This window comes from Orcinus orca, chromosome X (genome assembly GCF_937001465.1).
Source record: "Orcinus orca chromosome X, mOrcOrc1.1, whole genome shotgun sequence".
Lineage (NCBI taxonomy): Eukaryota > Metazoa > Chordata > Mammalia > Artiodactyla > Delphinidae > Orcinus > Orcinus orca.
Genome location: NC_064580.1, coordinates 17,498,031 through 17,525,182, shown reverse-complemented (window position 1 = coordinate 17,525,182; position 27,152 = coordinate 17,498,031). Strand labels below are relative to the sequence as shown.

The 27,152-nt window shown below is 40.9% G+C and overlaps 1 protein-coding gene across 9 annotated transcripts in view; it reads left to right on the top strand.

The window, feature by feature from the left end:
• Positions 1–9,968: 9,968 nt before the first annotated feature.
• The window catches only part of RPS6KA3 (ribosomal protein S6 kinase A3), a 111,102-nt gene continuing 93,918 nt past the window's right edge, over positions 9,969–27,152 (top strand). For 3 of the 9 annotated variants that reach the window (XM_033411517.2, XM_049704729.1, XM_004283065.4), the window contains exon 1: positions 10,452–10,569. In XM_033411517.2, the coding sequence (XP_033267408.1) occupies positions 10,501–10,569 (69 nt within the window). In that variant the 5' untranslated portion in view covers positions 10,452–10,500. Of the gene's footprint in view, positions 10,570–14,275; positions 14,369–22,052; positions 24,054–27,152 lie in introns of those variants that run through there. The other 6 variants (XM_033411512.2, XM_049704731.1, XM_033411513.2 and 3 more) reach the window with 6 other exon arrangements.

Here is a 27,152-nt window from a genome sequence, read left to right as displayed (position 1 = left end):
GTAACACTACTGAACTATACACTGTAAAATGGATAAGATAGTACATTTTATTTGTTTGTTATCACAATTAAAATATTTTGTAGAAGATAGGACCTCAGACACAACCCATATTTTGGGGAGAGAAGGAAAAAGAGAACCAAAGAAAACCAATTTTGCCCAGTCCAGAACTAACGGAAACCAATCTAGCAAGTGGAGTTTGAAAATGGTTCTCTACTCTTCTGTTTATAAGGACCACTGTCAGAGAAAGCGTTTTAGAATTTAGCCTTTCCTCAGTGGAGGGAAGAGGAGACCAATCTGCTCATCTGACCCTCTTGTCTCCAGGATTCTGGAGTTCGCATGATTTTTCCAATTATCCCGGCTTAGAATAGCATGGTGGAAGTTCCAACCCCACTCTCACCTTCTTTTCTCATTCATACCAGCCGTATCTCCTGATCCTGGACCTCAATTCTGGTCTCTTGGTTTCACCTCAAATTGGTTATTCCCCATTAATAACACAATCTGCCTCCAATCCTTCTCAGAACCACTGCCCTGCCTGGCTCCCAGACAGCACACATCCCTAGGAGAGTGCTCCAAACTTAGAGTAGTTCTAAAGTTCTGTTGCACTCAGGGATTTGTTTGCTGTCCTTTTGCTGTCAGAGAAGAGACAACCCTTCTGCCATTCCAGATGTTGACATTTGCCTGCTTCTGCCTTGCGCCCCGCTTCCTCACTCATTACACTCAGGATGTCTTGTGGCCAGACCTGGAGTCCTTCTTCTCACTTAAAGCTGCTGAAGATGTTAAAGTCAGGGAAATGGGCATTTCAAGAGCTGAATGGGATACCAAAGTTCAGTAAAATTTTAAAACCACCAAATTCCATCCATAATCCCATTTTGATGATTATCTCAAAAGTATTTTTACAGTTGGTTTGTTGAAATCGGGATCCAGACAAGGTCCATACATTACATTTGGTTGTCTCTTTCAGTATAAAGCATCACTCCCTCCCCCTTTTTTTTTTTTTTTTTTTGCAGTACGCAGGCCTCTCACTGTTGTGGCCTCTCCCGCCGCGGAGCACAGGCTCCGGACGCGCAGGCTCAGCGGCCATGGCCCACGGGCCCAGCCGCTCCGCGGCATGTGGGATCCTCCCGGACTGGGGCACGAACCCGTGTCCCCTGCATCGGCAGGCAGACTCTCAACCACTGTGCCACCAGGGAAACCCCCCTCCCCCTTTTTATTCATTCCATTGATTTATTGTAGAAACCGAATCAACTAAACCTGCAGAATATATCACATTCTTTATATTTGTCTACTTGTTTGCCTCTGGTGTCGTTTAATTTCTCTAACCCCCTTTTTCTCAAAGACAGAAGTTAGCTCTGGAGCAGTACTGTTCAATAGAACTCTCTGCCACAGTGGAAATGTTCTATAATGTGTACCGATACCATAGCCACTAACCACATGTGAAAATTGACACTTGAAATGTGGTTAGTGGGACTTAAAAACTGAATTTTAAAATTTTATCATATTTAATTTAAATTTAAATGGCCACCTGTGACAAGTGGCTGCCATATTGGACAGCACAGCTCTAGAGGCTTAATTGAATTCCATTTCAGGTTTTTGGAAAGAATACTTCATAGGTGGTCTTATATGCTTCCTGTCGCATGACAGAGGAGGCTTACAGTGCTTGGTTGTGCCATATTTTTTGATGCTAAGATTGGTCATTGTGTTCAGGTGGTGATAGCCTGATCCTTCCAATTTCAAGTTCTCCATCCACCTTTCATCTAATGGCTTCATTCATTTACAATTTTTGCCTGAATCAGCTCCTTCATTATGGTTTTCAAAATGGCACTTTTCTAAGTCTGTCATTCCTTCGATATAATTCTGTAAAGAACTTTCATCAACTAATATTACATGGTTGGCCTGAAATACTGTTTATACAAGAAAAGGCATGATAAATCCTTAATTATTTCTCTTTAATTGTCATTAATGACTGGAGAAAAAGGCAGGTGTCTTGCATCTATGCAAAGGTGCTGGGATTTTATCCTGAGGTAAGAAAAGCCGCTGTGGGTTTTAAGCAAGGGATAAATAAGATGGGATTTTCATTTTAGGAAGCAACTGTTGGCCATAGTGTGGAGAACTGGTGAAAGTCTGGAAGGTTCTAAAGGGAGCTGTCATAATACAGGCCGGATATGGCAAACTCTGGGGTGGTGGAATAGGAAAGTTTGACAGAATCCAGATAGATTAGAAAGGAGAATCAACAAAATCTAGCTGTCAAATAACATAGGGGATGGAGGCGAGAGGAAGTGTGGTAGGATGACAGGATAAACCCTTGATTTCTAATCTGGTGAACTAAGTAGATGATAATGCCAAAAACTACCTTGAGAAATACAGGAAGAGAAGTAGAGGCAAGTTACTTTCTAAAGGAAAAAAACTATATGGCTCAAATACAGACCTCCCAGACAGAAGGACAGATTTAGGATGCTACAGCATTTTTTTTTTCCACTTGAGTTTAGTAAATAACAGCGAGTGCATACTATACTTGTCGGGGAGGGGGGATTGCTCATATAGAGTTGTCTGGATTCCAGAGATCTATAAATAAGAATCAGGGATTATTTTTGTTAGCAGTAAGTGTTTAACCTGAAGAAATTAAGTTCTAAATTCTATTCCTAGTCCATTTTTAAACATATTTCAAATTCTTCTCTATCATTATTTTTTGCCCTATTACTTACAGAAATGCACCTACTATTTTAGAAATTCCTTAGTAGAAGATGTAGTGTTTTCAGAAGTAAAAATGCTATGCAAGTGTATAAGCAAAAATCTTCTCTGTGTTGTGTCAGTTTGCTAGGACTGCCATATGAAGCCCGACAAACTGGGTGGCTTAAAACAACAGAAAGTTATTGCTCACGATTCTAGGGACTAGGAGTCCAAAATAAAAGTGGCAGCAGGGCCATGTTCCATCTGAAACCTGTGGGAGAATCCTTGCCCCTTCCTAGATTCTGATGGTTTGCCAGCAACCTTTGGCTTGTTGATGCATTATTCCAATCCTCTGCCTTTACATGGCCTTCTTCTTACAAGGTGAACAGTCACATTGGATTAGGGGCACATTCTACTCAAGTATGACCTTATCTTAACTGATTATATCTGCAATGACCTCGTTTCCAAATAAGGTCACTCTCTGAGGTACTGGGTGTTAGGACTTCAACATATCATTGTGAGAGTGGGGTGTAGGGTGGGCAGAATTCAGCCTGAAACAGTGGTCTAAAGACTCATGATGAACTATGGAAGGGAAAGTTTTCATTTGAAAATTATCTCCTTTAGCATCCTTTCAAAAGCCTTACATTATTCTTTGGAGAAACTAAAACTTATTTTCTTTTTTTCAAAATGATATTCACAGAATCTTGCTGTCTCCACCAAGGTGAAATAAAGAATAAGAAAGCAACATGACATGCAGATATATTTAATAAGGATGCTTTAAGTACTTATTTGACTATATCTTATGGTACATTTTCCCCAAGCATTTTCCTGAATTTTTTGAAGGAATTAATTATAGTGAAAAACATTCATTCTTTATCCCAATAAAACACTTTTGCTAACAAATACCTATTGTTAGAAAGAAACAATGTATGCAAACCATTTAACAGTTTTTAAGTACTCAATAGCTGTTAGCTACTATTAATATGTATTTAGTATTTTTAGGATTGCAGTGATGATTAAAGAGGTTAATATAGGACTTCCCTGGCGGTCCAGTGGTTAAAACTCCATGCTTCCAATGCAGGGGGCATGGGTTCAATCCCTGGTCTGGGAACTAAGATCCCACATGCCACACGGCATGGCCAAAAAAAAAAAAAAAAGAAGTTAATATATATGAAACACTTATAATAGTGCCTGACACATAGTATGTATGAAATAAATGTCTATCTATTATTGTCAAGATCACAATCATTAGATAAGATGGTAAAGTGTCCAAAACTGCCAATGCAACTTCTAATTGGTTTAATTGGCTTACACATACACTCAACATTTGCATATAGTTTCATTCGGTGGGGTTTCTTTAAATTTTGTGTAATCTATAGAATTCATTCCTTATTTAGTAGGCAATTGTAAGTTATTTAAATTTGATTTTTTAAAATAAAGGAATTCCTTAATATTTATACCTCCCCAAAGTATTTATTTTATTTACTAGTCACCAGGAACATGACTTGAAAACAAGCTACTGAAATCATAAGTGAAGTGTTGTTTGATGAAAATGTACTTCATTTACAAATATGGCATTATTATCCACAACCAGTTTTTCCAGCACCAGACCTGATTTGACACTGCCCCATTCACATAATTTTTCACACATCTTTGTGATTAAAGCTTCAGATTTCCCAAACATAGAGATCTGAGGTTCATTCGGTGGTCAAGGAATCAAGTTCCATGTGATGCCATAGCTTTCCCCAAAGTCACTTCCCCAGTTAAGGTCTGGTCATAGACTGATCTTAAATGCAAGTCGCTAAAAAAGTTAGCATATTTTTTAAAGAATCTTTTCTAGCTGCAGACGCAAATCTACATTCAAAAGCACAAATATAAACTTTAAAAATAAGAAACGTAACCACAATAACAGCCACGTTCTAAAGCAACAGTTCCATAAAGTTTGGGTTTTTGTTTTTTGGTTTTTGTTTTTTTTCCATAGTGGTGAGTAGGAACTGGTGGTTCTTGGGTTTTTGTTTCAAAATGGTTTGTGGACTGAAAAAAAATTTGAGAACCACTGCTCTAACCAACCAGACTAAATTGATAGTTATAAAATGGGAACGTTTATCCTCTGAAGGAGTACTTTATACTGCGATTTTTGGTTAATGTTAAAAGCAGTCGTTTTTAATATCAGTTTGAAAATGAAATTTTAACGTATTATCTCCCTCTTATGAATTAGTGTTTATAAACAAGAACATTTAGTGGGTCTTTTCTGTTCTAGTAGAATGAAAGCTGGAGGAAAACAGTAGCTTATTAAAGCTCCAAGAATGGGTTCTTAGTTCCTTGTCAAGTCTCAAAGCCCCATAATTCTTTCTCTTCTAACAACTCTGAAACAAACTGACACCTCTAAGGATTAAACATTTTGGAAATCAATAAAAGAAAACATTAAAGCATGTCTGACACAGACCTTTCCTCCATACTTCCCTGTTCCTCCAGTCCTCCCTACATAAGTATGAGTCAGGTAATGTTAACTTTGAATCATACATTAGTTAGTTTCCTTTGAGCATTACGTAAACAAAGTTTTGATCATAGCCTATGAGGCAACTGACCTGTAATCATTTGCATTTCAACATATGTGGCTTGAAAAACAGAACAGGACGTTACCCTACATGCTCTTTTATTTGAATTCCACAGGAAGTTACTCACGGTTTCTTTTTTGTGTGTGTGTGATACAAGAGTGCCCTAAAGAAATAGATTATACCATAATGAAATGCTCACACAACAAATGGAAAGAAATAACTTTTAGGAGTGAAGTATTTGAACTGCATTATATATGCAGGAATACTCCCTTTCTGAAGCTCATAACAATAGCTCCATTTATTGAGTGCTCTTCCTATGTGGCAGGCGCTGTGCTTTATGCTTCCCAGACATTATTTCCATTCAATCTTCCTCAAAATTCTACAAGGTAGGTGTTATTATCATATTTTCTTTTTTTTAAATTTATTTTTAAATTTTATTTCTTATTTTTGGCTGCATTGGGTCTTCGTTGCTGTGCGTGGGCTTTCTCTAGTTGCGGCGAACGGGGACTACTCTTCGTTGGGGTGCACGGGCTTCTCATTGCGGTGGCTTCTCTTGTTGCAGAGCATGGGCTCTAGGTGTGCTGGCTTCAGTAGTTGTGGCACGCGGGCTCAGTGGTTGTGGCTCGTGGGCTCTAGAGCGCAGGCTCAGTAGTTGTGGCGCACGGGCTTAGTTGCTCCGCGGCCTGTAGGATCTTCCCGGGCCAGAGCTCGAACCCGTGTCCCCTGCATTGGCAGGCGGATTCTTAACCACTGCACCACCAGGGAAGTCCCTATCCTATTTTCAGATGAGGAAAACAAAGCTGATTTTGCCAGTATCTACTGAGCAACTATTATGTACCAGACCCTCTTTTAGGCCTTTAAGTTGAAGCTTAGAGATGTAAAGGAAACTGGAGTTTGGACATAGGCCTAGCTCTGCTCTTATCATGATCCCATACCGCCTTACCCTGAAGAATGTTAAACGTTTCAAGTATTTGTATCATAGATTGTCTTCCCCTTAGTTCCTTACAGATTTTATTAGCATCTTTCATCACATGCAACTCCAGAATCATTGAACTTTGTATCTGCAGGAGAATCTAGAGAAGATCTTACGTTTTCCAAAATTTGAATTCTCGTAAAAAACATGTTCGAATGGGTGTAGAAGAATTTGTTGTCTCTTAAGATGTGTGTCATTCAGGAAGATATTGTTAATAATTTTTACTTGGGAAATTTCAAAGAAAAGATGAAACTCATACACACGAAAAAAGATGTCACCACATATTTTGTTTAATTATTGTCTTATGCAAGATAAAATTTGAGCCTAAGTTTTATCTTTCTTTCTCACTGGAAAGAAATAGTTAAATAGTCTCTAGTGATTACTTTTTCTTTTTTGTATGAAAAGTAAAAATGCTCAGATAATGTAGAGGGAAAACACTTGTTTCAGAGGGGCACTGATGATTACACTTTGTTTTCTATAGGGACAAACCTATAGCTGTGAGTATTGGTTGTATATGAGGTAGAGATTGTGCCATGAGCCATAGTTTAGTCATCTTGTAACTTTTCCAGACTGATGTAACTCCATTTTTTGAACAAATGTTATTTTGTTAAGTAAATGCCCATTTGAACTTGTATACAAAGGTTATAATTATAGCAGGAAATTGTTGGGGACAGAGGAGGTTAAATCTGGTTGTCCTGTCATACAGCAGGAATCATTTCTTGGAAATCTAGTCCAGATTTTCGACTGAGGTTTGCTGTTTCCCTTTGCTGTAGTTTCAAGTAATAACTTTCCAATATTTTGGTTCTGACTGAGAGACTTATGTGTGTGTTGGGGGGAGGGGTATAGAATCAGTAGGTAACTGAATCCACCCTTTCTGCTGATTTTGCACAGAGGAGCCCAAAAAGACAGTGGAATGTGAGGATATCACTTAACATTACAGGACTTGTAGGAATATATAAAAGGCTCAATGCTAACGCAGCACTGTCCTGTAGAACTATAATGCCAATCTTGACAAGTAAGCCACGTATGGAAGTATACATTTTATAGTAGCCACATTAAAAAAAAAAGTGAAAAGAAACAGGAAATTAATTTTAACAAAATATTTTATTTAACTCAATATATTGAAAGTATCATTTCAACTCATAGTCATTATAAAATTATTAATGAGCTACTTTACATTCTTTTTTTGGTACTAAGCCTTTGAAATCTGGTGTGAACTTCACACTTATAGCACATCTCGGTAGCGACCAGCCAACCTATTTTAAATGCTCAAGAGGCTCCCATATTACCCTGCACAGGTGCTCTCTAGAGGCAGCTATTCTTTGAATACCTAAGAGTTTTCCTTTCTTAAACACGGGGGAAAAAAAGTAATCCTGCTCAGGGCAATATCACCTTCTATGTTCAAATAACTCTTTTTGTTGCCACCTGCAAGAAAAATCCCCCAGCCTCATTTGATTTTCCCAAATTCTCCCAGCCTGAGTGAGTGGTTGCACCACTCTTGGATTTAATAAATGAAAAAACGAAAAAAGTTTATTGTTAACCAAAAGGAAAAAAAAATTGCTTTCTTTTCTTTTTGGGCAAAAGAAAGGAGAATAGTGTTTTCCCGAATCAATTCACATACTTAACAAGTTGATCCTATGTGCGAGACAGCTGTGCTAGTGGTACTTTAGCCCATTATTAAGTTCATTTAATGCTTAACTCCTGCAATGTGACCACTGTTCACACTACTTTTACAGATCAATTCGCTGTTTTAAAAGTTATTCCTCTAGTTCTCAAGGTAAAAGGAAATGAATAAAAATTGATACCGAAATCAACTTTTCAGTATACAGTTTGATTTATTTTTAAAAAGGTTAGTTCACCCTTTGAGCGGCGTATTTAGCGCTGGACAGTGTTAGACACAGTAACTCTTTTCAACTATGTATGTTTTTACTAAAGAAAGAATGTTAATTGGAATAATTGATCACCGTTGGGGGGCTAATTTACCTTAAAGTAACCAAATTGACCAACTTCTTTTCGCTGTAAGGAATGGTAACGTGGCTTTGCAATATAAATGAAAGATAAATTAGGCACTTTGTACATAAATGAAAAACAATACACAACTCCTTATCTTCAAACTTCTGCAAGCTGGTTTTACCGTCAGGAGTTACAGAGACGGTGGCTGCCAAATTAGCTGAGTTTTGGGTCCAGATTGGATTTGCAGCACTTGAATCAGCATGTTGGGGGAGGTGACAAAATCACGAGCTCAGTCCTCCCCACCCCCACCCAACAGACCACGCTGAGCCTGCCCAGATGTTGCTCAACCCTGAGCTGTCCCCCTGAGTCCAAGGCTGCGGGAGAGGGCGCGCAGCGAGTATTTCCGGCCGCCTCCTCAGGCTCCCTGAACAGATGGAGCCTGTTCAGGTGGCCGCGAGGCTCCCGGGCCTCGAGCCTGTGCCCAGGGGCGCGCAGGCGAAGGCAGCAGAAAGAGCCTAACACCTGCCTCTCTCGGCCCAGAGAGAAACCTTGCACCGCCCGCGCAGACCTGGCCGGCTAGGTGTGGGGCTCTAATCTCATCCTCACACCTGCGTTAGGGAGGGAGGCCAGGGCTCTCCAGGTGTGCGGGTCCCGCGAGGATGAAAGGAAGCTGTTAAAAGGCGTGCACCAGGAGCGCAGCGGGGGTCGCGCTGTGGTCGCCCGGCATGGGAGGACCGGGACGCCTGGGCCGAGGCCTGAGGGGATGGAGGCACTGGCCGGCCTGGAGATTTCCCTTTACTTTTTTCCTTCTCCTTGTAGGGCGGTTAGCCGATCGCTGCGGTAGCTTTCCACTCAGCCTGGGGACTTTTACACAATTCTGCCCGGACGCACTGAGCTCGCCGCGGCACCTGGCGCGGGGAACAGGGGGTCGAACCCTCCGCCCCCTCCCCCCAACCCACTCCAGACGCCCAGGCTTCTCTCAAGTTCTCCCCGTCCTCGGCCCTCCGTTGCCTTCTGGGGGTTGGGTTTCCTTAACCTAGGGCTTCCCTATCTCGGGCGGGAGGAGTTAGAAGCTCTCCCTCTCCCCCCTCCTCCACCCACCGCCAGCCTGATTTTTAATCTAATCTTTTATTTAACGTCAACAGAAGAGCAGGAACCCCGGGCTCCTGCCAACAAGATATTTATAAATAATTCCCCAACCTCTGCAGAGAGGGGCAGCCTTAAAGAACCTCCTTGTTTTCTCCTTCGTGAGGGATTTAGGCAGCGGAGACCCGGGGAGGGGGCGCGCTTGGAGGGTCGGGCCTGAAGCCCCAGGGCTCTGCGGACTTGGGGCGGGGGGTCGAGTCATGCAAGACAAACTAATTCCAAATATTAAAAATATAACACAAGAGCGTCAATTTGGAGAGCCTTGACTCAAACCGAGAGCCGAACCCCCAGGCGGCTCCGGGACACATACCCTTCCGTGTCCCCGTCGTGGGGGGTGGAGGGGCAGGTGAATGCCCATCGCGTGACCCTGGGAGAGGGCGGGTCCTGGGCCACTACGGGATGTGCCCATAGACTCGGCGCGCCCACGTGCACCCATGGAAGAATCGCGCCGAAAAGACACCCGACGCCCCCTCCCCGGGTCCTCGGCACTGTACTGCGCCCCCTGCGCCTCGCCCATCTCTCTCCCCAGCTGGGCGGGGACCACTCCTCTGCATCCCCGAGGAGCCTTCAACCTGCTCGGACTCGCGGCACTTAGAAACTCCCAGCCTTTCGCACCTCTTCCCTTTTCCCTCTTTCCCCCACCTCCAGCCGACGCCCCCAGATCTCTCCCGCTCGCCCTTCCAGAAAGAAGGCGAGGCCCAGAAGCAGTGGCTGGGGCGAGGAAGGAGGGACTAGCGGAGCGCCGCGGCCAGGGGCGTGTCTTCCCAGGCCCCGCCCCCGGGTGCGCGCGGCGGTGGCGGCGACGGCCGAGCCTCGCTCTGAGAGACAGGTATCGCTTAGGCGCCATGTTGTGAGCGGAAGTAGCGGAGCGCGCGGGGGCTGCTGTTCTGCTGGGAGCGGGCGCGGGAACCGGCGGGGGGGCGGAGCTGTAGTCCCGGCGGCGGAAGGAGGAGAGGAAGAAAGGGGCGAGACCCGGTGCCCGGCAGCGGCGCGAGGCTCTCGCTCGGCGCGCGGGCGTCTCCAGCCGGGCGCGCGGCGTTCGAGGGTCGGTGTCGGCGCCGAGCCCTCTCCCGGGCAGCCGCCGCTACTGCTGCAGCTGCTGCCGCCACTGCTGCCGTGTGGCTCGGGCGGCGACGGAGCGGGGCCGGCCGCGGGGCGGGCGGGGAGGGAGGAGGCGGTGAAGGCGGCGGGCCGGGGGGGAAGATGCCGCTGGCGCAGCTGGCGGACCCGTGGCAGAAGATGGCTGTGGAGAGCCCGTCCGACAGCGCTGAGGTGAGTGCAGCCGAGCGGCCGGGGCCGGCGCGCCCCCTCCCCGCGCCCCCGCCAGTTCGCTCCCCTCCCGGGAGCCGACCACTCGGCCCCTTCCTCTGCCGCTCGCGTCTCCCCTTGGTTCGGGATTCCGGTTTGGATAGTTGGGGTTGATCTATTTGCCCTTCTGTTCCTCCCACCCGCACTCTCCCCTCCCTTTCCTCCCTCGGGGGGCTGTGGTGTGGTGGCGCGTGGGGTTTGGAGTGGGCGCCGGGGCTCTGCAAGAAGCCGATTTTCATCAACTTTGCGTGGGGGGAGCGGGAGGCGCAGCGGGGGCTGGCGAGGAGTTGGGAAGTTTGGCCCTGCCTGGTCGGGGGCTTCCCTGGACCCCGGTGACTTTGGGGGATGCGGGAGGGGTGTGGATTGGGTTCGCTGAGGAGAGGGGACTCTCGAGCCCGGCCGGGGGAGGGGGTTGCCCCGGGGAGCCGGGCGCGCGGGGGCAGGAACGGCCCAGGGCAGGGGTGGCGACCTGTGAGGGTTTCGGGTAAGGGGTGCGGGACAGCCAAGGGTTTCTGCCCCCCCCATCTGCCGCAGCGGTTTCTGCTGCTGTAAGGGAGAGAGTGGAAGCCTGAGGTCCTCCACCACCCCCCGCCCGCCCCGTTTCTGAGGTCCCTGAGCTCGAGGACCCCGTCCCTGCGAGTTTAACTTGAGTTTCCTGTCCATGGAGGTGAGAGGGTGGTATTCAAGGAGATCAGCGGCCGCAGTAAAGGGGTTTCTGGTTTTCCTTGTCCGCGATCTGGTGACCGTCCCTGAGATACCAACCCGAGTGACCCAAACACTATACCTAAACAGGGCAAAACAGAATTCGCCCGACTCTTCGCAGCCGCCCCTGTCCCAGAACCAACTCGGGGTCTGCGAAAATAATCCAGACAAGACCCATTCCAGGGCATCAGCGCTCCTCTCCGGAGCGGAAAATCAATTCCTGATGGTGGCGCGTCTGTGATTCTTCCTTCTTGACTTTTTGCTGTCTTCTATTCCCCACAGCGGACTTTGGGGGATTACAGGATGATAGGCTGCGTGTGTGTAATAGTTACTGAGCGAGTGACCCCATTTCTGGAAAGCATGACTGAAGCGCGGGGGTGGAATGGGACAGGCTCTGATGAGTGGTGTACTTGGCGGCAGCCGCTGCCCTGCCGGCCTCCGCAGTGTGAGAGGTGGATAGGGTTACTGGTTACGTCAGTAAGACCGAGGCTCAGTTTGATCTGAGATGCGGGACACTTGCATTCTCGGGTAGAATGGAGGGGGAGGCGGACGGGGATCAGTTCAAATCACTTTGCACTTTTTCCCTAGTCACCTCCGCTGCTGTATAAAATGTTTACTTGCTCTCTCTTTATCGCATGCAGAATTGTAATAGTGCTTACGGTTGGTGCTTAGTATTTTGCGACTTGGATCATATTTTTAAAACCTAAACGAAACGCTGCTCTTCAGTAGAAAACACATTAATAGATGTTTCCTGAAAAAAAAATTTTTAAAGGAAATCTACGAGAATTTCATTTAAAATTGTTAGCCAGTCTAATACTGTGAATTTTTTGTAAGAAAATCAAATTTAGAATGTTTAATCATCTTTGGAATTGGATAGTATGAAACATAGTGCTCCCGGGGCTCTTTTCATTCATTTTCTTCCTTCAGAAAAATTTTTGCATTAAGTAATATAGCTAAAAGGTTCTATTAAGTAATATAGCTAAAATGTGTTCTCAGAGTGCCGACCTTGTGGAAAGAAATTGAATTTGCTTTGAGCCTGATTTTTAAATGCAAACGTTAACATTTGCAACTCGTAATCAGTCCACACTTCTGCTTGGCACGCATCAGTGTGTTAAAAAAAAAGTCATTTAAAATTCCACCTGATCCTTTTTCTATATAGCATACAATTGGATAAAGAAAGCACAAAGCTAATGTTTATTTAGCACTTACTATATGCCAGATACTGTGCTCATGCTATTTCATTTTATCCTTCCTATGACCCAACAGAGTAGGATTATGGTCCCCATTGTTACAGATTAAGAAACTGATCTCAAAAGTTAAGGGCACAAAGATTATAAATAGTAAATGGCAGAGCCATAATTCAGAGCCAGATGGATATAATTCATGTGCTTTGCTTTATGCTAGGGTAGCTGTTTCAAATCTTTTGTGGAAAAAAATCAGTATAAATAAGTAAACCGGTAGTTAGAGGTCAAGTATTTTTCAGAAACAATTATGGTATTATAAGATATCTCATTTGTTAAAGCCTGGTTATTTCAGTTACTGTCATGGTTTCCAGAACCTGGCAGATAGGTTCCCACAATTTGCCATTTTCAAGTAATTTTCTTGATATTCTGGCATAAGGTATGTCAGTCAGAGCCAGTGTTGCCTAGATTTATTAAAATTAGATTTTAACAAATTGCCTTTAGATATTTATTGCCTTTGGTTGTTCAGCTGTTTCAAGTAAATTACTTCTGATGCAAATTTGGAAATACTGAAACCAGTAAGGAAAAGGTTGAAAATTTTCATTTGGAAGTCTGATATTGAACTTAGTATTATGCTTAGCATTATGCCATCTCCTCCTCAGTAAGTTCTTATCAGTGAATAGTTGTATTTTACGATTTTTAAAAAATAGTCATTTGAGTAAAAACACCAGATTGTTTCTCTTCAGGCTAAAAGATTTCAGGGTTGATCTCTATAGAAATTTACATTTATGGTCTCTTCCCTAGGAGACTGTGAATTCTTCAAAGCTGAGACTTCTTTTTTTTCTCTGTATCCTCAGCTCTTAACACAGTGCCTGGCGCATACATAGTATAGGCCCCCTAGATGACCGACGAATTAATTATGAAGGTCAGGAATAGGGTAATTATCAATTTTATCTCTGTTCTTATCATTTTAATCTTACATTGAAATATGAGCAATCTTAAAAGAACTGAGTACCTCACTAAAAGTACAGGCAGGTTCTTCATTCCTTTACATGTCTTCTTGACCTCACATGGGTCTCATGGTGCTCAAAACAAAAAAACCCTTGTGGTTGAACTCAAACATGGGTCAAAACATGATAGGCTAGAACTATGCCAAATGTTTAAAGAAGCAAATTTAGAATAATAAAGGAAGTACTATGTGAGCAAAGTCAAGGTTGGTACAAGATTAAAAACAAAATAGCTTCCTAAATAGTCCAGGTGAATTCAGAACTCTTTAATGAGTTAAAGACGCTAGTGTGTTTTTGAATATTTGACTGTTTAGGAGATGGATATCCAGGAATTGTGGCTATTCTTTTCTACAAACTCTTGCCACTGCTATTAGGGACATTTACTGGATCATAAACCTGACCTAAAGTGACACCTTTTTCTCATTTTTAGTAAAGATATATTATAGTAAATGTAAATATGAACAATTTTCAAAAAAAATAAAATTAAGGAGGTTCTTTTTGCTTTATAGAAATGTGTTATGTAAAAATAGTTACCTCGAATTCCTTTAAATGACAAGTTCCATAGTGCATTGAAAAATATTAACTGTATAAATATTTTGTTTATAAAAAATGAGACCCTTGTTTTGGAAACCATCTTCAGTGGGTGTGCAACCATTTTTAACCTCAAAGATTTTATTGGATTCTGTAATATTTCCACTGTATCAATATTAGGTTTCTTATGTTTCATCTGTAGGGAAAAACATTCTATTAAAGTGTGATCTTTGATTTTGAAAAAATAATGTTTTATTAAGTTTCTTTTCCTTTTCCTGTTTCATTTTTACCACCTTTCAGGTTTTTTTCTTTCCCCCAAGTGAAGATCTGAGGAGAGGACAGGTATTGTTACATGTCAACTGTCGAGTAACTGTGACACATTATTGAACACTTTGTTGTTTTCAGTGATTATAATATCAGTTTTTGTTAAACTAGAATTTAGGAAGGTTTGCGTTATTTTGGAAGCTTGATCCTATACTGATGGGGTTAATCCAAAACGAGAAACTTCTTTGATACATTTAAATTTTAAGATAAAGAGGGAAACTTATCCAATTAAAGAAACAAGTATAGGCAGACTTTGCCTTTTCATTAGTATGTTTCTGGAAATCACAATGAGTATGTCTTATTTTTATATAAGAAGAGTGGCATAATTGGGATGTGCACTCTTGACCAAGGACATGACATTCAGTAAATTATAGAATGATCAAAAATATAGCAGATCGGGCTTCCCTGGTGGCGCAGTGGTTGAGAGTCCGCCTGCTGATGCAGGGGACACGGGTTTGTGCCCCGGTCCGGGAAGATCCCACATGCCGCAGAGTGGCTGGGCCTGTCAGCCATGGCCGCTGAGCCTGCGCGTCCGGAGCCTGTGCTCCGCAACGGGAGAGGCCACAATAGTGAGAGGCCCGCGTACCGCAAAAAAATAAAATAAATAAATATATATATATATATATATATATATATATATATATATATATATATATAGCAGATCATTTCTCAGAAGTCTGAATTGCAGAAGAGTTGTTCTAAAGATTTTTTTTAATTTATCATCCACTAAAAAATTTATACCATTGTGATCGTTGAGAAGATTTGCTCTAGAGTTCCGTGTTCAGGGACATGTGATCTTCCAGGCTGTGAATGATGGATGACGTCAAGTGGCCCAGTTTGTCCAGTGCAGACTGGATGCTTTAGACCCAGTGGTTCAGATTACAGTGTACAACAGTGACATCTTGGTGGTCACTTGGTAATGCATGAGTGTGATAGTGCTCAGTTGTTTATGTGTTTTGGTGAATGACAAGTTTTAAAGCATTGGAATGCAATCGAGCAAATGTATATTTTACACATCCCGTTCCCCATTTCATGTAATAGAAAGAAAAAACAAGCAGTTGCATTTTAATACTTGGCATTAGATTTATCGCACTCCCCCCCCCCCATCTTTAGGAGTTGATACAGTTTCCTGTGCCTTTCGTTAATCTGGGACAGTTACCAAATCTCAGATACTCTGGTTTTTCAATTTAATACCAAATAGCATAGAAGCAAAGATAAAACAACTGTAAATTTTAATTGTTAAGTAAAATGTGTCAAGTTAACAAAACAAACACAAATATACTATATTCGTTGTATAAAACAGGATAAAATGTATCTGTGTAGAACATAACTATCATTTAATACATTTGGCTATTTTAAGCAAATACATTAGTTACTAGCGATTAAATATTTCAATTTTACTTATTCTACTTTGTGGGATAATTTGGATGTATGGCAAAGTGTTAAAGTACATAAATTTTGGAGCCATGAAGACCTGGGTTTGAGCCCTGTCTCTGCCACTTAATATCTTTGTAATCTTATGCAAGTTATTTAATGTCTCTATGCTTCAACGTCCTAATCTGTAAAATAGGCATGAAAATAATATCTACCTCATGGGGTTGTGGTGAGAATCGAATAATAATATATGTAAAGCACTTGGGTCAGTACATGGTTTGTATTTAATAAATAATAGTTATAATGAATCATCTCTCAAACAGCACTGTCTTAGGAAGTTCTGTGTTTTTCCTCTGGGGTAATTTTTCCAGAATCAAACAGAACAATTAAAAATGGTTTGTTTGGGGCTTCCCTGGTGGCGCAGTGGTTGAGAGTCCGCCTGCCGATGCAGGGGACATGGGTTCGTGCCCCGGTCCGGGAAGATCCCACATGCCGCGGAGCGGCTGGGCCTGTGAGCCTGCGCGTCAGGAGCCTGTGCTCCGCAACGGGAGAGGCCCACATACCGCAAAAAAAAACAAACAAAAAAAAAACAAAAAGAAAAACAAACAAACAAAATGATTTGTTTGATTGATCTGTTTAAAGAGAACCTTTATAATATCTGAATATAACTGTAAGGGTAAGGTGAACAGAAATCTCTTGAATCTTATCCTTTTTTATATTGTTCCCCTCTTCAATATTGTCTTTAGAGGGGGGAAACACATAAAAAACATTTTGAAGAATATGTGCGGAAGAAGGAAGAAAAGAATGTTCATATTTCAACGTTGCTCAAATTGGAAGCCCTCTCACAGTCCACGGCATGTCATTGTTTAATCAGCAGGGGCTTTTTTCTCTTAGTGATATATAAGATAATAGTATATCTCACACACGATGGTGTCTTATAATTGTTGAAATATGGTATACCCTATATGTCAACCTCTTGAAGGAAGTGTGTCTCTGAAGAAATAAAGTCAATATATAGCATCAATAGGTAGAATTTTAACTTACTTTCTAAAAAGTACCAAAACAAAATGTGCACACCTTTTTATATTTTAGGATCAGTTCTGTTAATTTCATTTTTTAGGGACAGAAATTAATATGGCACACTTCCCTCCCCATTACTATAAACACATTTATTTTGGTTATTTGAATATGCCATGAGTGACTGGCTTTTCCTGTCTAGAAATACAATCCTTTGGTCTTTGTTCTGTTATGTGATACTGGTACTTAAGGAACTTTCAGTAGTCCACATGGTATTTTCAACTGAGAAGTCTCTGAAAATTTTCAAAGTGTGTCTGTGCCCCAACAACCATCTTCTCCCTCCAAAAAAACCAAAGGAGCGTGACATAATCAAATAAATTTGGGGATTGTGGAATTAAATGAGATCTGACCAATGTCTTTACTGCATAACATCTTAGAACTTTTAAGATGATAATGTACATGCTGAATCTGCAAAAAGGAAATAGCTCACAGCATTTGAGACTTGATGTCAGCACCCCTTTTTCATGAACCATCTATTGAAGTCTCAGAGGACACAAGTGCTTTGCAGAACACAGTTTTGGAAAGTCTGATAACTACAGTAACATGATCCAGTATTGCCTGGAAACAAGCTGTTAATGTTTAATTGACTGTATCAAATCTTTTTCTCTGTAACTGTCAAACGAGTTTTTGTTTCATTTTGAATTGGAGTCTTTCTAAATTAATTTGTGTAACAATTTTCCATCTTAATAGTGGACTAAAAATTTAAATGCAGTAGTTTAAATAAAAGTTTGAAATAATTTAAACTTTTAAAATTCAGTGTTTTGAAAGGTAATGGTCATATTCTACCTTAATATCAAGCTAATTGCCCCTACTAAATGGCTCCCTCATGGACTTACTCTGTAATTTACTTTTAATATTCATAGTTTTTAAAAACTCTTATCATTTGCTATTTTATGCTGCTGTCAATCTGTCTACTTCTCCCATTCTTTTTTAATTAATTGCTTCAAACTTGAAGTTACTAGAAAACAGCTAGGATTAATGACATTTTGATGCAGCTGTTTTTAACTTGGGAACATTGTTACTTCATCTTTAAAAAAAAGTTTACTTACAGCTTACCAATGATGTAAAATGACTTCCTCACCCTTTTTCTGATCTCTGCCCATTATATACACATACCTCTGGAGTCAGGGGTATTCGAGGGGCGTATTACCTACTAACAAACAGTGATTTTATGCTTCAGCATACCATAACGGAATAGCTCAATTACTGGCATTACCTACTCTGAATATGTACCTTTTTCTCTTGAAGGTATCAGCTAGAAAGGAATGTGAATGAACGAAAGATCAGGAGGCTAGCCTACTGCCCCACCTGGAGTCAGCTCTCCACATTGTCTTTTGGAGGGTATTTTTGTGTTTTGTTTTGTTTTTTCATGAAATAGTGCTAGTTGCCTGAATATTAGATAATCCTACATTTATGTGTAAATCCAAAAGCACTTTTATACTTCCTATCAGTCTTCCCCTCTATTAGTATAAATAGAATTACAGCAGTAGCATAACTTAAATCAGATTTTCCCATCTTAACTAATACTCTATCCATGGTTTCTTACATACCTTAAAAATTAATTGTTTTATCCACCATGTTAATTGATTTTTATAATCTTACATATGATGATGATCTCATCTTCATGTCTGACCTGGTCATCTAGATTTCTGTGAGCTTGCGTCTAATCCTTTGGCCCACAAAACTTGTTATAGGAAACTTGGTTCAGCCATTTGATATGTGTTAGAAGCAGATGGCAAATGATAGCCTGAAACAAAAGTTCATTTTGACATTAATAGATTGAAGTGCACCTCAAGTGCAATGTTTTGGGAGAAATCTTCACTCCAGAAATCTTGTAGAATCTCTACTAAAAACCTCAGTTACCCAGGATGTTATTTCACTTTTTCACATTTAGGAGCAGAGGAGTCTACCTGAAAAGAATATAAAATAATAGGAAAGATGCACTTAAAAACAACCCCAGCTTCTAGATGGGTACCATTCAGTAGCCACTAGCCAGCCACATGTGTGGCTACTGAGCACTTGAAATGTGGCCAGTATGGCTGAGAAACTGAATTTTTAAGTTAACTTTAATTAATTTAAATTTTAATAGTCATCTGTGGCTATTGGCTACCACATTGAACAGCACAGTTCTAGATTATAGAATTAGCACAAACTGAACCCTTTTTTCTACACCAGTGTTTTTCAACTCTACCTTTTCTTGTAGTTTGAAATTAATAGGCTAAAGCTTTTTCTAAATGAAAAATATATTTAATATGCTGTTTCAAATTATGTTTAATCAGCTTCGTCTTGTCTCTCTTCTACCCTGAAGATTTTGATAAGCCCTCCTAAGTGGTACATGCCCCTCAAATAACCATTCTGCACTTTCTACAACTTTACTAACTTTACAGTGACATTTCTCATTCAAGTGATAACATCGAAGCATTGGGGAAATTTAGCTATCAGAATTGGTGCATTTTGTTCACTATACTATGCTAATTAATACTGGGAAAGTAGATTGGTTCATCTTGGAGATTAACATATACTGAATGCCCTCTCTGACTAGACGCTTTGTGTATATCAACTTGAATAAGGTAGATGTAATTAACCTCAACTTACAGGTGAGGAAACTGAAGCCTAGAGAGGTTAAGTAACTTGTTCATGGTTGCACAGCTATTAAGTGGAGGAGGCAGGGTTCAAACACCAGGTCTCGCAGATTGCAATCCCACTGATTTTCCACTAGACTGCCCTGCTTTGGTTGAAAACAGCGTAGAGGTGAGTGACTCGGTCTAGATGACATCTCCTCCTAAGGGCAAAAGGGTCCAGGTGGTTTGTATTGAGCAGATGTTTTCATGGGAACGTACAGGGAGACTTAGAAAAGCAAAATTGATATTACTCTCCAAATACAGCATGGGTAAAATAAGCTTTTGTGAGCTGGCCTGAGAAACAGCATCGTATGTGACATCGTATGGGAAATTTTTTTGAGATTTCTAAACAACTATCTTACAAGTGAGAATTTGAAACAAAAACTACTGTACTTGAAAAAGGGGGTTTGTCCAGATGTAACTTAACACCTCTCCATACAGAAGCCCCTATGTGTGTGCTTGAGTAACTGTGCTCTGTTTTTTAATTGCAGCTTATTAAATCATTACCTCTTTATATTTGCATCTTCTTTTCAGAAAAATGTACTTGACTTTCCCTCAGAGTGCCAGAAAACAGGATGTGGCACAACCTGAAAAAGTTGCCAATTATCTTGCTACAGCAAAAGAAAAGGAAATTTAAAGAAACGTTGATCATTGGTGACTTTCCCCCCCTTTGGGTTTTTTAATTCTTAGGTTAAATAGCCCTAGTTAATCTTTTTAAAAATTGAGATATGATTTATATACCACAAAATTGTACCCTTGTAAAGTATACAATTCAGTGGTCTTTAGTATATTCACAAAGTTGTGCAACCATCACCACTATCTAGTGCCAGAAGATTTTCATGACCTCCAAAATCCCATACTCATTAGCAGTCACTCCCTATTCCCTCCTTCCCCCAGCCCCTGGCAACTAATAATCTAATTTCTGTCTCTGTAGATTAGCCTATTCTGGACATTTCATGTTAATGGAATCATATGATATGTGGCCTTTGTGTCGACATCATGCACTTAACATAATGTTTTCAGGGTTCATCAGTGTTGTAGCATGTGTCAATGCTTCATTTTTATGGCTGAGTAATCTATTGTGTGGTTATAGCAGTTTTGTTTATCAGTGTATCTGTTGGTGGACATTTGGATTGTTTCCATTTTGGGGGTATTATAAATAATGCTGCTATGAACATTTGTATACAAGCTTTTATGTGAACATGTTTTCAGTTCTCTTGGGTGTTTGCCTAGGAGTGGAATTGCTGTGTCATATGGTAAGTCTATATTTAATATTTTGAGGAACTGCCAAATAGTTTTCCAACTTGTTTGTATCATTTTACATTCGCACCAGCAATGCACGAGGGTTTCAGTTTCTCCACATCCTCACCAACACTTGTTATTGTTTTTTTCATTATAACCACCCTAGTGTGTTTGAAAGTGGTATCTCATTGTGGTTTTGATTTACATTTCTCTAATGACTGGGAATGTGAAGGATGTTTTCATGTGCTTATTGTCTACTTGTATCCATAGTTCTCGTGCTTATTTTGCTGCTGATTTAGGGACTTAAATGGAGTTTCGCTCTAATGCTGATATAGAAGATCCTTATCTGTGTCATGTTATATACATAGTTCTCAGAAAACTTAGTTTCAGTTTGCACTTTTAAAAGATTTCCTTTATTTTTAGATGTGATAAATAAAAAGCTTTTTCTAGAACAATGGCTTTCCAGTTGGGTGAATAGAGCCCTGCTTCACCTGGGCCACACCTTCTCCCAGCCAGAACAGAGTTTCTAGAGGAACACAACAAAGAGTTAAAAGATTAATTATAAAACAAATTATACAAAGAAAGCAAAAATTGAGGCAGTGATATTTTTCCTTACAGTCTCCTCAGTCTTGTTATACTATTCTATAGTTTCTTATTTAAAGCAAGAGTACAGGAATTAATTGAAGGTCAGTCAAAACAAAAAGTCTAGAATCTCTGAAATTAAATATAAGTCAACAAATAAATGAATTTTCAAGGATCCATCTCTTAAAGTGAGATATACAGACGTTTCATTTAAAGTAGTGAAAATGCAAAGCAAAACCCCTGTTGGCCTTCTTTCCTTCAAGTTCCTCCTGGCTCTTGGTATAATTCAAGAAAAATAACTATCACAATGGATGTTGATAGCAGTAAGGGGGGTTACTTAAAGAGAGAAATGTCACAGGCAAGTTAAAAATAAGATTTGCCTTGGATTATTAAAAAGAGGAGCTCAAAATGAGTTTTAAAGGGATCTTTTCCCCCTGGCTGTTCTGAATTTGTGTGGTATAGTACTAGGTGATAATGAATGAGATAGAATTCTTTCCTTTGGAATATTATAGTGTGAAAGTACTGAGGTGGACTGGCAGTTGAATAACATGAAGCAAGCTAAATTAGCCAGGAATGATATAAACATAATCGGAACTTTAGGGGAAAGTTCTGATCTATGATGTTATATAGCAGTTTTCCATAGTGCATTTTTAACCATAATGTGGAAACCTAGAAAATAAATGTCATTACCCCAAACACCCAGTAAAGTTTCTTTTAACACACACACACACACACACACACACACACACACACACACACACACACAGAAAATGTTATTTTCAACATAAAAATTAATCACTTGGTGGAGACTTCTGGTTCTGCCAAGGTGGAGGAGTCCTTTTCCTCCTAGGTCTTCCTTTACAACTAAAACACCTAAGACATCACAGCAAACAAGTACAGGAACACTCTGAAAGGTGGAAATTAGAAAGCAGACTGCCTACAGACTTTGGGATTAAAGGAATGACACAAGTAGTGAGTTCCCTGGGTGTTCTTATTGCCTCCCATATATCCTGGACAGGGTGTTTTAAAAGCCTCCAACCTGGAACCACCAACAGGCGCAGACAAAAAGGGTTCCAAGAAAAGCCTGTTCTCTTTAGCCAGATGACTAAAGAAAGGGTGGGCTAACAACAGTAAACCTTTTTGACAATACCCACCCTACTGTAGCCAAACACCAACAGAAGAACCCCACCCTGCTTCTAAGAAGCAAGTGGCAGTGCTTGTGGCTGGGCAGATCAGGGACCTAATCGCCCCTTCTCCCCTTCGCTGCCTAGCAAAAACAAACAGCACTTTGATTCCCCCTGCTCGGTGGCTTTGGCAGGTTGTGCAGGGACCTGATATTCCCTCACCACCACACCTGTCCCACTCCCTACAGAAGGAGGTGGTGTTCTCACTAGGGTAGTGTCAGTGGGGTCCAGCAGCCAGTTGAGCCTCCACTCCAACCTGGAAGCAATGAGGCATAACAAGGTGGTGTGAGGTAGGACTAGTCCCCACTAAGCCTCCCCCCGCCCTGTGTCAGTGAGGTCCACCCTCACCCAGCATCAACAAGGCAGAACAAGATGGTTGGAGGTGGCCTGGTCAACGCTGCTTCCCCCCTCCGCTGATGCAGTAGGGCCCAGATGCCACCTCCATCTGGCATCTACAAGGTGGAACAGAGTGGTAGATGGCAGGGCTGATTGGCACCCCACTTCTCCCTCTCCCCTCTCCTGTTGTCAGCTGGGCCTTTCAGGGAGCTGAAGTCTACCTTGAACTCCGCTGAACTCTGCTGAACTCTGCTGAACTCCACTCTACCCTGCAGCAATGAAGCAGTGTGAGTCAGCCCTCCACTTCCCCTCTTCCTATTGTCAGTAGGGTCTGTCAGGGAGCTGAGCTTGCACCCCTGCTCAGAGGCAATGAGGTGGTATGGGTTGGTGCCCCACTTTCACTGGGAACAAGAGTGAAGCTGAACTTCCATCCCACCCATCTGCAAAAAAGCAATGTGAGTCATTGCTCCACTTTTGCCAGGGTGGTGTTGGCGGAGCCCAGCAGGAAGCTGAACATACACACTCACCCTGCCCTCACACTACACCTCAACTGGTAGACTGCCTGCTAAAAAAGATTAAATAGGATCCAGAGTCTTAAAATCTCCAAAATGTCCATTATACAGCTGAAGTTCACTTACACTAAGACCCAAGAAAATTGCATCATGAATGAGAAAAAAGGCACCAGATACCAGCACGGAGATGCTTCATATATTGGAATTGTCTGACAAGGATTTTAAAACAGCCATCATAAAAATACTTCAGTGAGCAACCACAAACACATTTGAAACAAATGAAAAATTAGTCTCAGAAAAGAAATAAAGTAGAAAATGGACACTTTAGAACTGAAAAATGCAATAACTGAAATAAACTTACTACATGGGCTCAATAGAAGAATGGAGGGACTTCCCTGGCAGTCCAGTGGTTAAGACTCTGTGCTTCCACTGCAGGGGGTGCGAGTTCGATCCCTGGTCAGGGAACTAAGATCCCACATGTGGTGCAGCCAAAAAAAAAAAAAAAAAAAAAAGGAGGTGACTGGAAAGAGTCAATAAAATTGAAGATAGAGCAATAGAAATTACTCAATCTGAATAGCAGAGTAAAAATAAACTGAAAAATAAATGGAGTGTCTCAGGGGCCTGGGAACATTAACAGAAGATTTAATATTCATGTCACCACAGTTTCAGAAGCAGAGAAAAAAGGTGGACTTGAAGAAATAATGCCTGAAATTTCCCCAGTTTGGCAAAAGATGTAAGCCTACAGATTCAAGAAGCTGATTGAACTCCAAATAAGGTAAACTAAAGTAATCCACACCTAGGCACATCAAAATCAAACCTTCGGAAATGTGAAATTGTTTAATGGGTATAGAATTTCAATTTTGCAAGATGAAAAATTCTGGAGATTGGTTGCACAAGAATGTGAATATACTTTTTTTTTTTTTCTGTATGCGGCCCTCTCACTGTTGTGGCCTCTCCCGTTGCGGAGCACAGGCTCCGGACGCGCAGGCTCCGGACGCAAAGGCTCAGAGGCCATGGTTCACGGGCCCAGCTGCTCCGCGGCATGCAGGATCTTCCTGGACCAGGGCACGAACCCGCGTCCCCTGCATCAGCAGGCGGACTCTCAACCACTGCGCCACCAGGGAAACCCAATGTGAATATACTTAACATACTGAACTTCATACTAAAAAACAGTTAAGACAGTAAATTTCATGCTAGGTGTATTTTACCACAGTTAAAATTTGTTTCTAAATCAAAGTAAAAGACAAAAAATCTTAAAAGCAGTTAGAACTGAACTATTACCTATAGGGGAATAATAATTCAAATGACAGTAGATCCCACATTAAAAACCATCGAAGCCAGAGGGAAATGGCACACTGTCTTTTAAGTGCTGAAAGAAAAGATCTGCAACCCAGAATTCTATACCCAGTGAAAATATCCTTCTAGCGTGAAGGTGCAATCAAAGCAGTCTCTGGTGAAGGGAAGCTAAGAGAATGTGTCTGTAACAGACCGTGAAGGAATGACTACAGGTCGTTCTTCAAGCAGAAAGGAAATGATAAAAGAAGGATCTGGAACATCAAGAATAACATGAATTCTACACATTCTCTTCCAGAAAATAGAAGAGGAAGCATATCACTACTCATTTTTTGAGGCCAGTATCACCCTGATACCAAAACCTAAAGACAGTACAGAAAAGAAAACTCCACATCAGTATCCCTTAAGAATATAGACACAGAATGCTCAACAAAATATTAGCAAAACAAATCCAGCAACATATAAAAAGAAGTATACAGCATGACCAAGTGGGTTGTATTCCAGGGGTGTAAGACTGGTTCAGTATTCAAAAAATCAATTGATGTAGTCCACCATATTAAAGTTGAATAAAAATATTAATAATGTGCAAAACACATGATTAAAGACATACAGATTGGAAAGGAAGAAATAAAAATGTCTCTATTTGCAAGTGACATGAGGTCTCCAATGGTAAATCCCAAGGAATCTACGTAAATCTAGAACTGATAAGTGAGTTCAGCAAAGTTGTAAGATACAAGATCAGCATACAAAAATAGTGTTTCTATATACTAGCAATGAATGTGTGGAAACCAAAAGGAAAAACATAGTTCCATTTGTAATTGCTTAAAAAATTTCTCAGGTATAAATCTAACAAAACATGTATAGGGCTTGTGTGCTGAAATCTAAAAAATGTTAAATGAAATCAAAGGTCTAAATAAATGGAGAGGTCTACCATGTTCATACATTAGAAGACACAACATAGTAAAGATGCCAGTTCTCCCCAAATTCTTCTATAGGTTTAACACAACCGTATTCTAAAAGTTATATGCAACGGTAGAGGAACTAAAATATCCAAAACAGGATAAAAATAAAGTGGGAGGAATCACTTTACCCAACTTTTAGACTTACTAAATAGTTTCAGTAATCAAAATCCTGTGGTATTGGTGAAGGGATAAATACATAGATCAGTGGAACAGAATGGAGAGCCCAGAAATAGACCCAAACAAGTACGGCCAACTGATTTTTTTCAAAGATGCAAATGCAATTCAATGAAGGAAAAATAGATAGCATTTTCAACAGTGGTGCTTGGAGCAATTACACACCCATAGGTAAAACAGTGAACCTCAACCTAAACCTCACACCTTATACAAAAATTAATCCAAAATGGATCGTGGAAACTCTAAAACATTTAGAACTTAGATATAAGAGAAAATCTTTGGGCCTGTGGGCTAAGTGAAGGGTTCATAGACCAGACACCAAAAGCACAATCCATAAAAGAAAAAAATAATAAATTGGACTTGATCAAAATTCAAAATGTTCGCTCTGTGAAAAAGATCCTGTTAAGGGGATGAAAAGACAAGCCACAGATTGGGTGAAAGTATTTGCACACCTGTATCTGAGACAGGACTTGTATCTAGAATATATATAAAGAACTCTCAAAACTTAACAGTAACAAAGGCAAATAGTCCAGTTAGAAATTGGACAAAAGAGATAAACAGACATTTCATCAAAGGGGATATATGGATAGCACATAAGCATATGAGAAGACGTCAACATGGTTAGCTATCAGAGAAATGAAAATTAAAACCACAAAGAGATATCTCTACATACCTTTTAGGATACCCAAAATGAAAAATAGTGACAGTACCTAGTGTTGGTGAGGATATGGACAAACTGGATCTTTCATACATTGCTGATGGGAAAGTGAAATTATACAGCCTTTCTGGAAAATAGTTTGGTCATCTCTTTAAAAACTAAACATACACTTATTATATAACCCAGCAGTTGCACTCCTGGGCATTTATCCCAGAGAAATGAAAATGTATGTCCACATAGAAGTCTGTTCACAAATGCTCATAGAAGCTTTATTTGTAATATCCAAAAGTTAGACACCAAATGTCCTTCAATGGGTGAATAGTTAAACAAGCTGTGGTATGTTCACACCATGGAATACTGGAATACTACTAAACTAAAAGGAATGAATTATTGATACAACAACTTGGACGAATCTTCAGGGAATTCGTGCTGAGTGGAAAAAAGTTACATACCATATGATTCCATTTATATAACATTCTTGAAATGACAAAATTGGAGACTAGATTAGTGGTTGCCAGGGTTAGGAAGAAGGGTGGGAGAGAGGTGGATGTAAAGGGGCAACACGCAGGATCCTGATGGCGAAGAACTGGTATCTTTACTCTGGTGGTAGATACAGGTGCCTATACATGTGATAAAATGTGTAATAATGAGCACGCACACGCACACACACGCGAGAACCTGTAAAACCAGTGATATCTGAGTAAGGTCTGGGCATTGTACCAGTATAATTTTCCTGGTCTTGACAGGAAGTTGTGTAAGATGTAACCACTGGGTTAAAGGTATATGG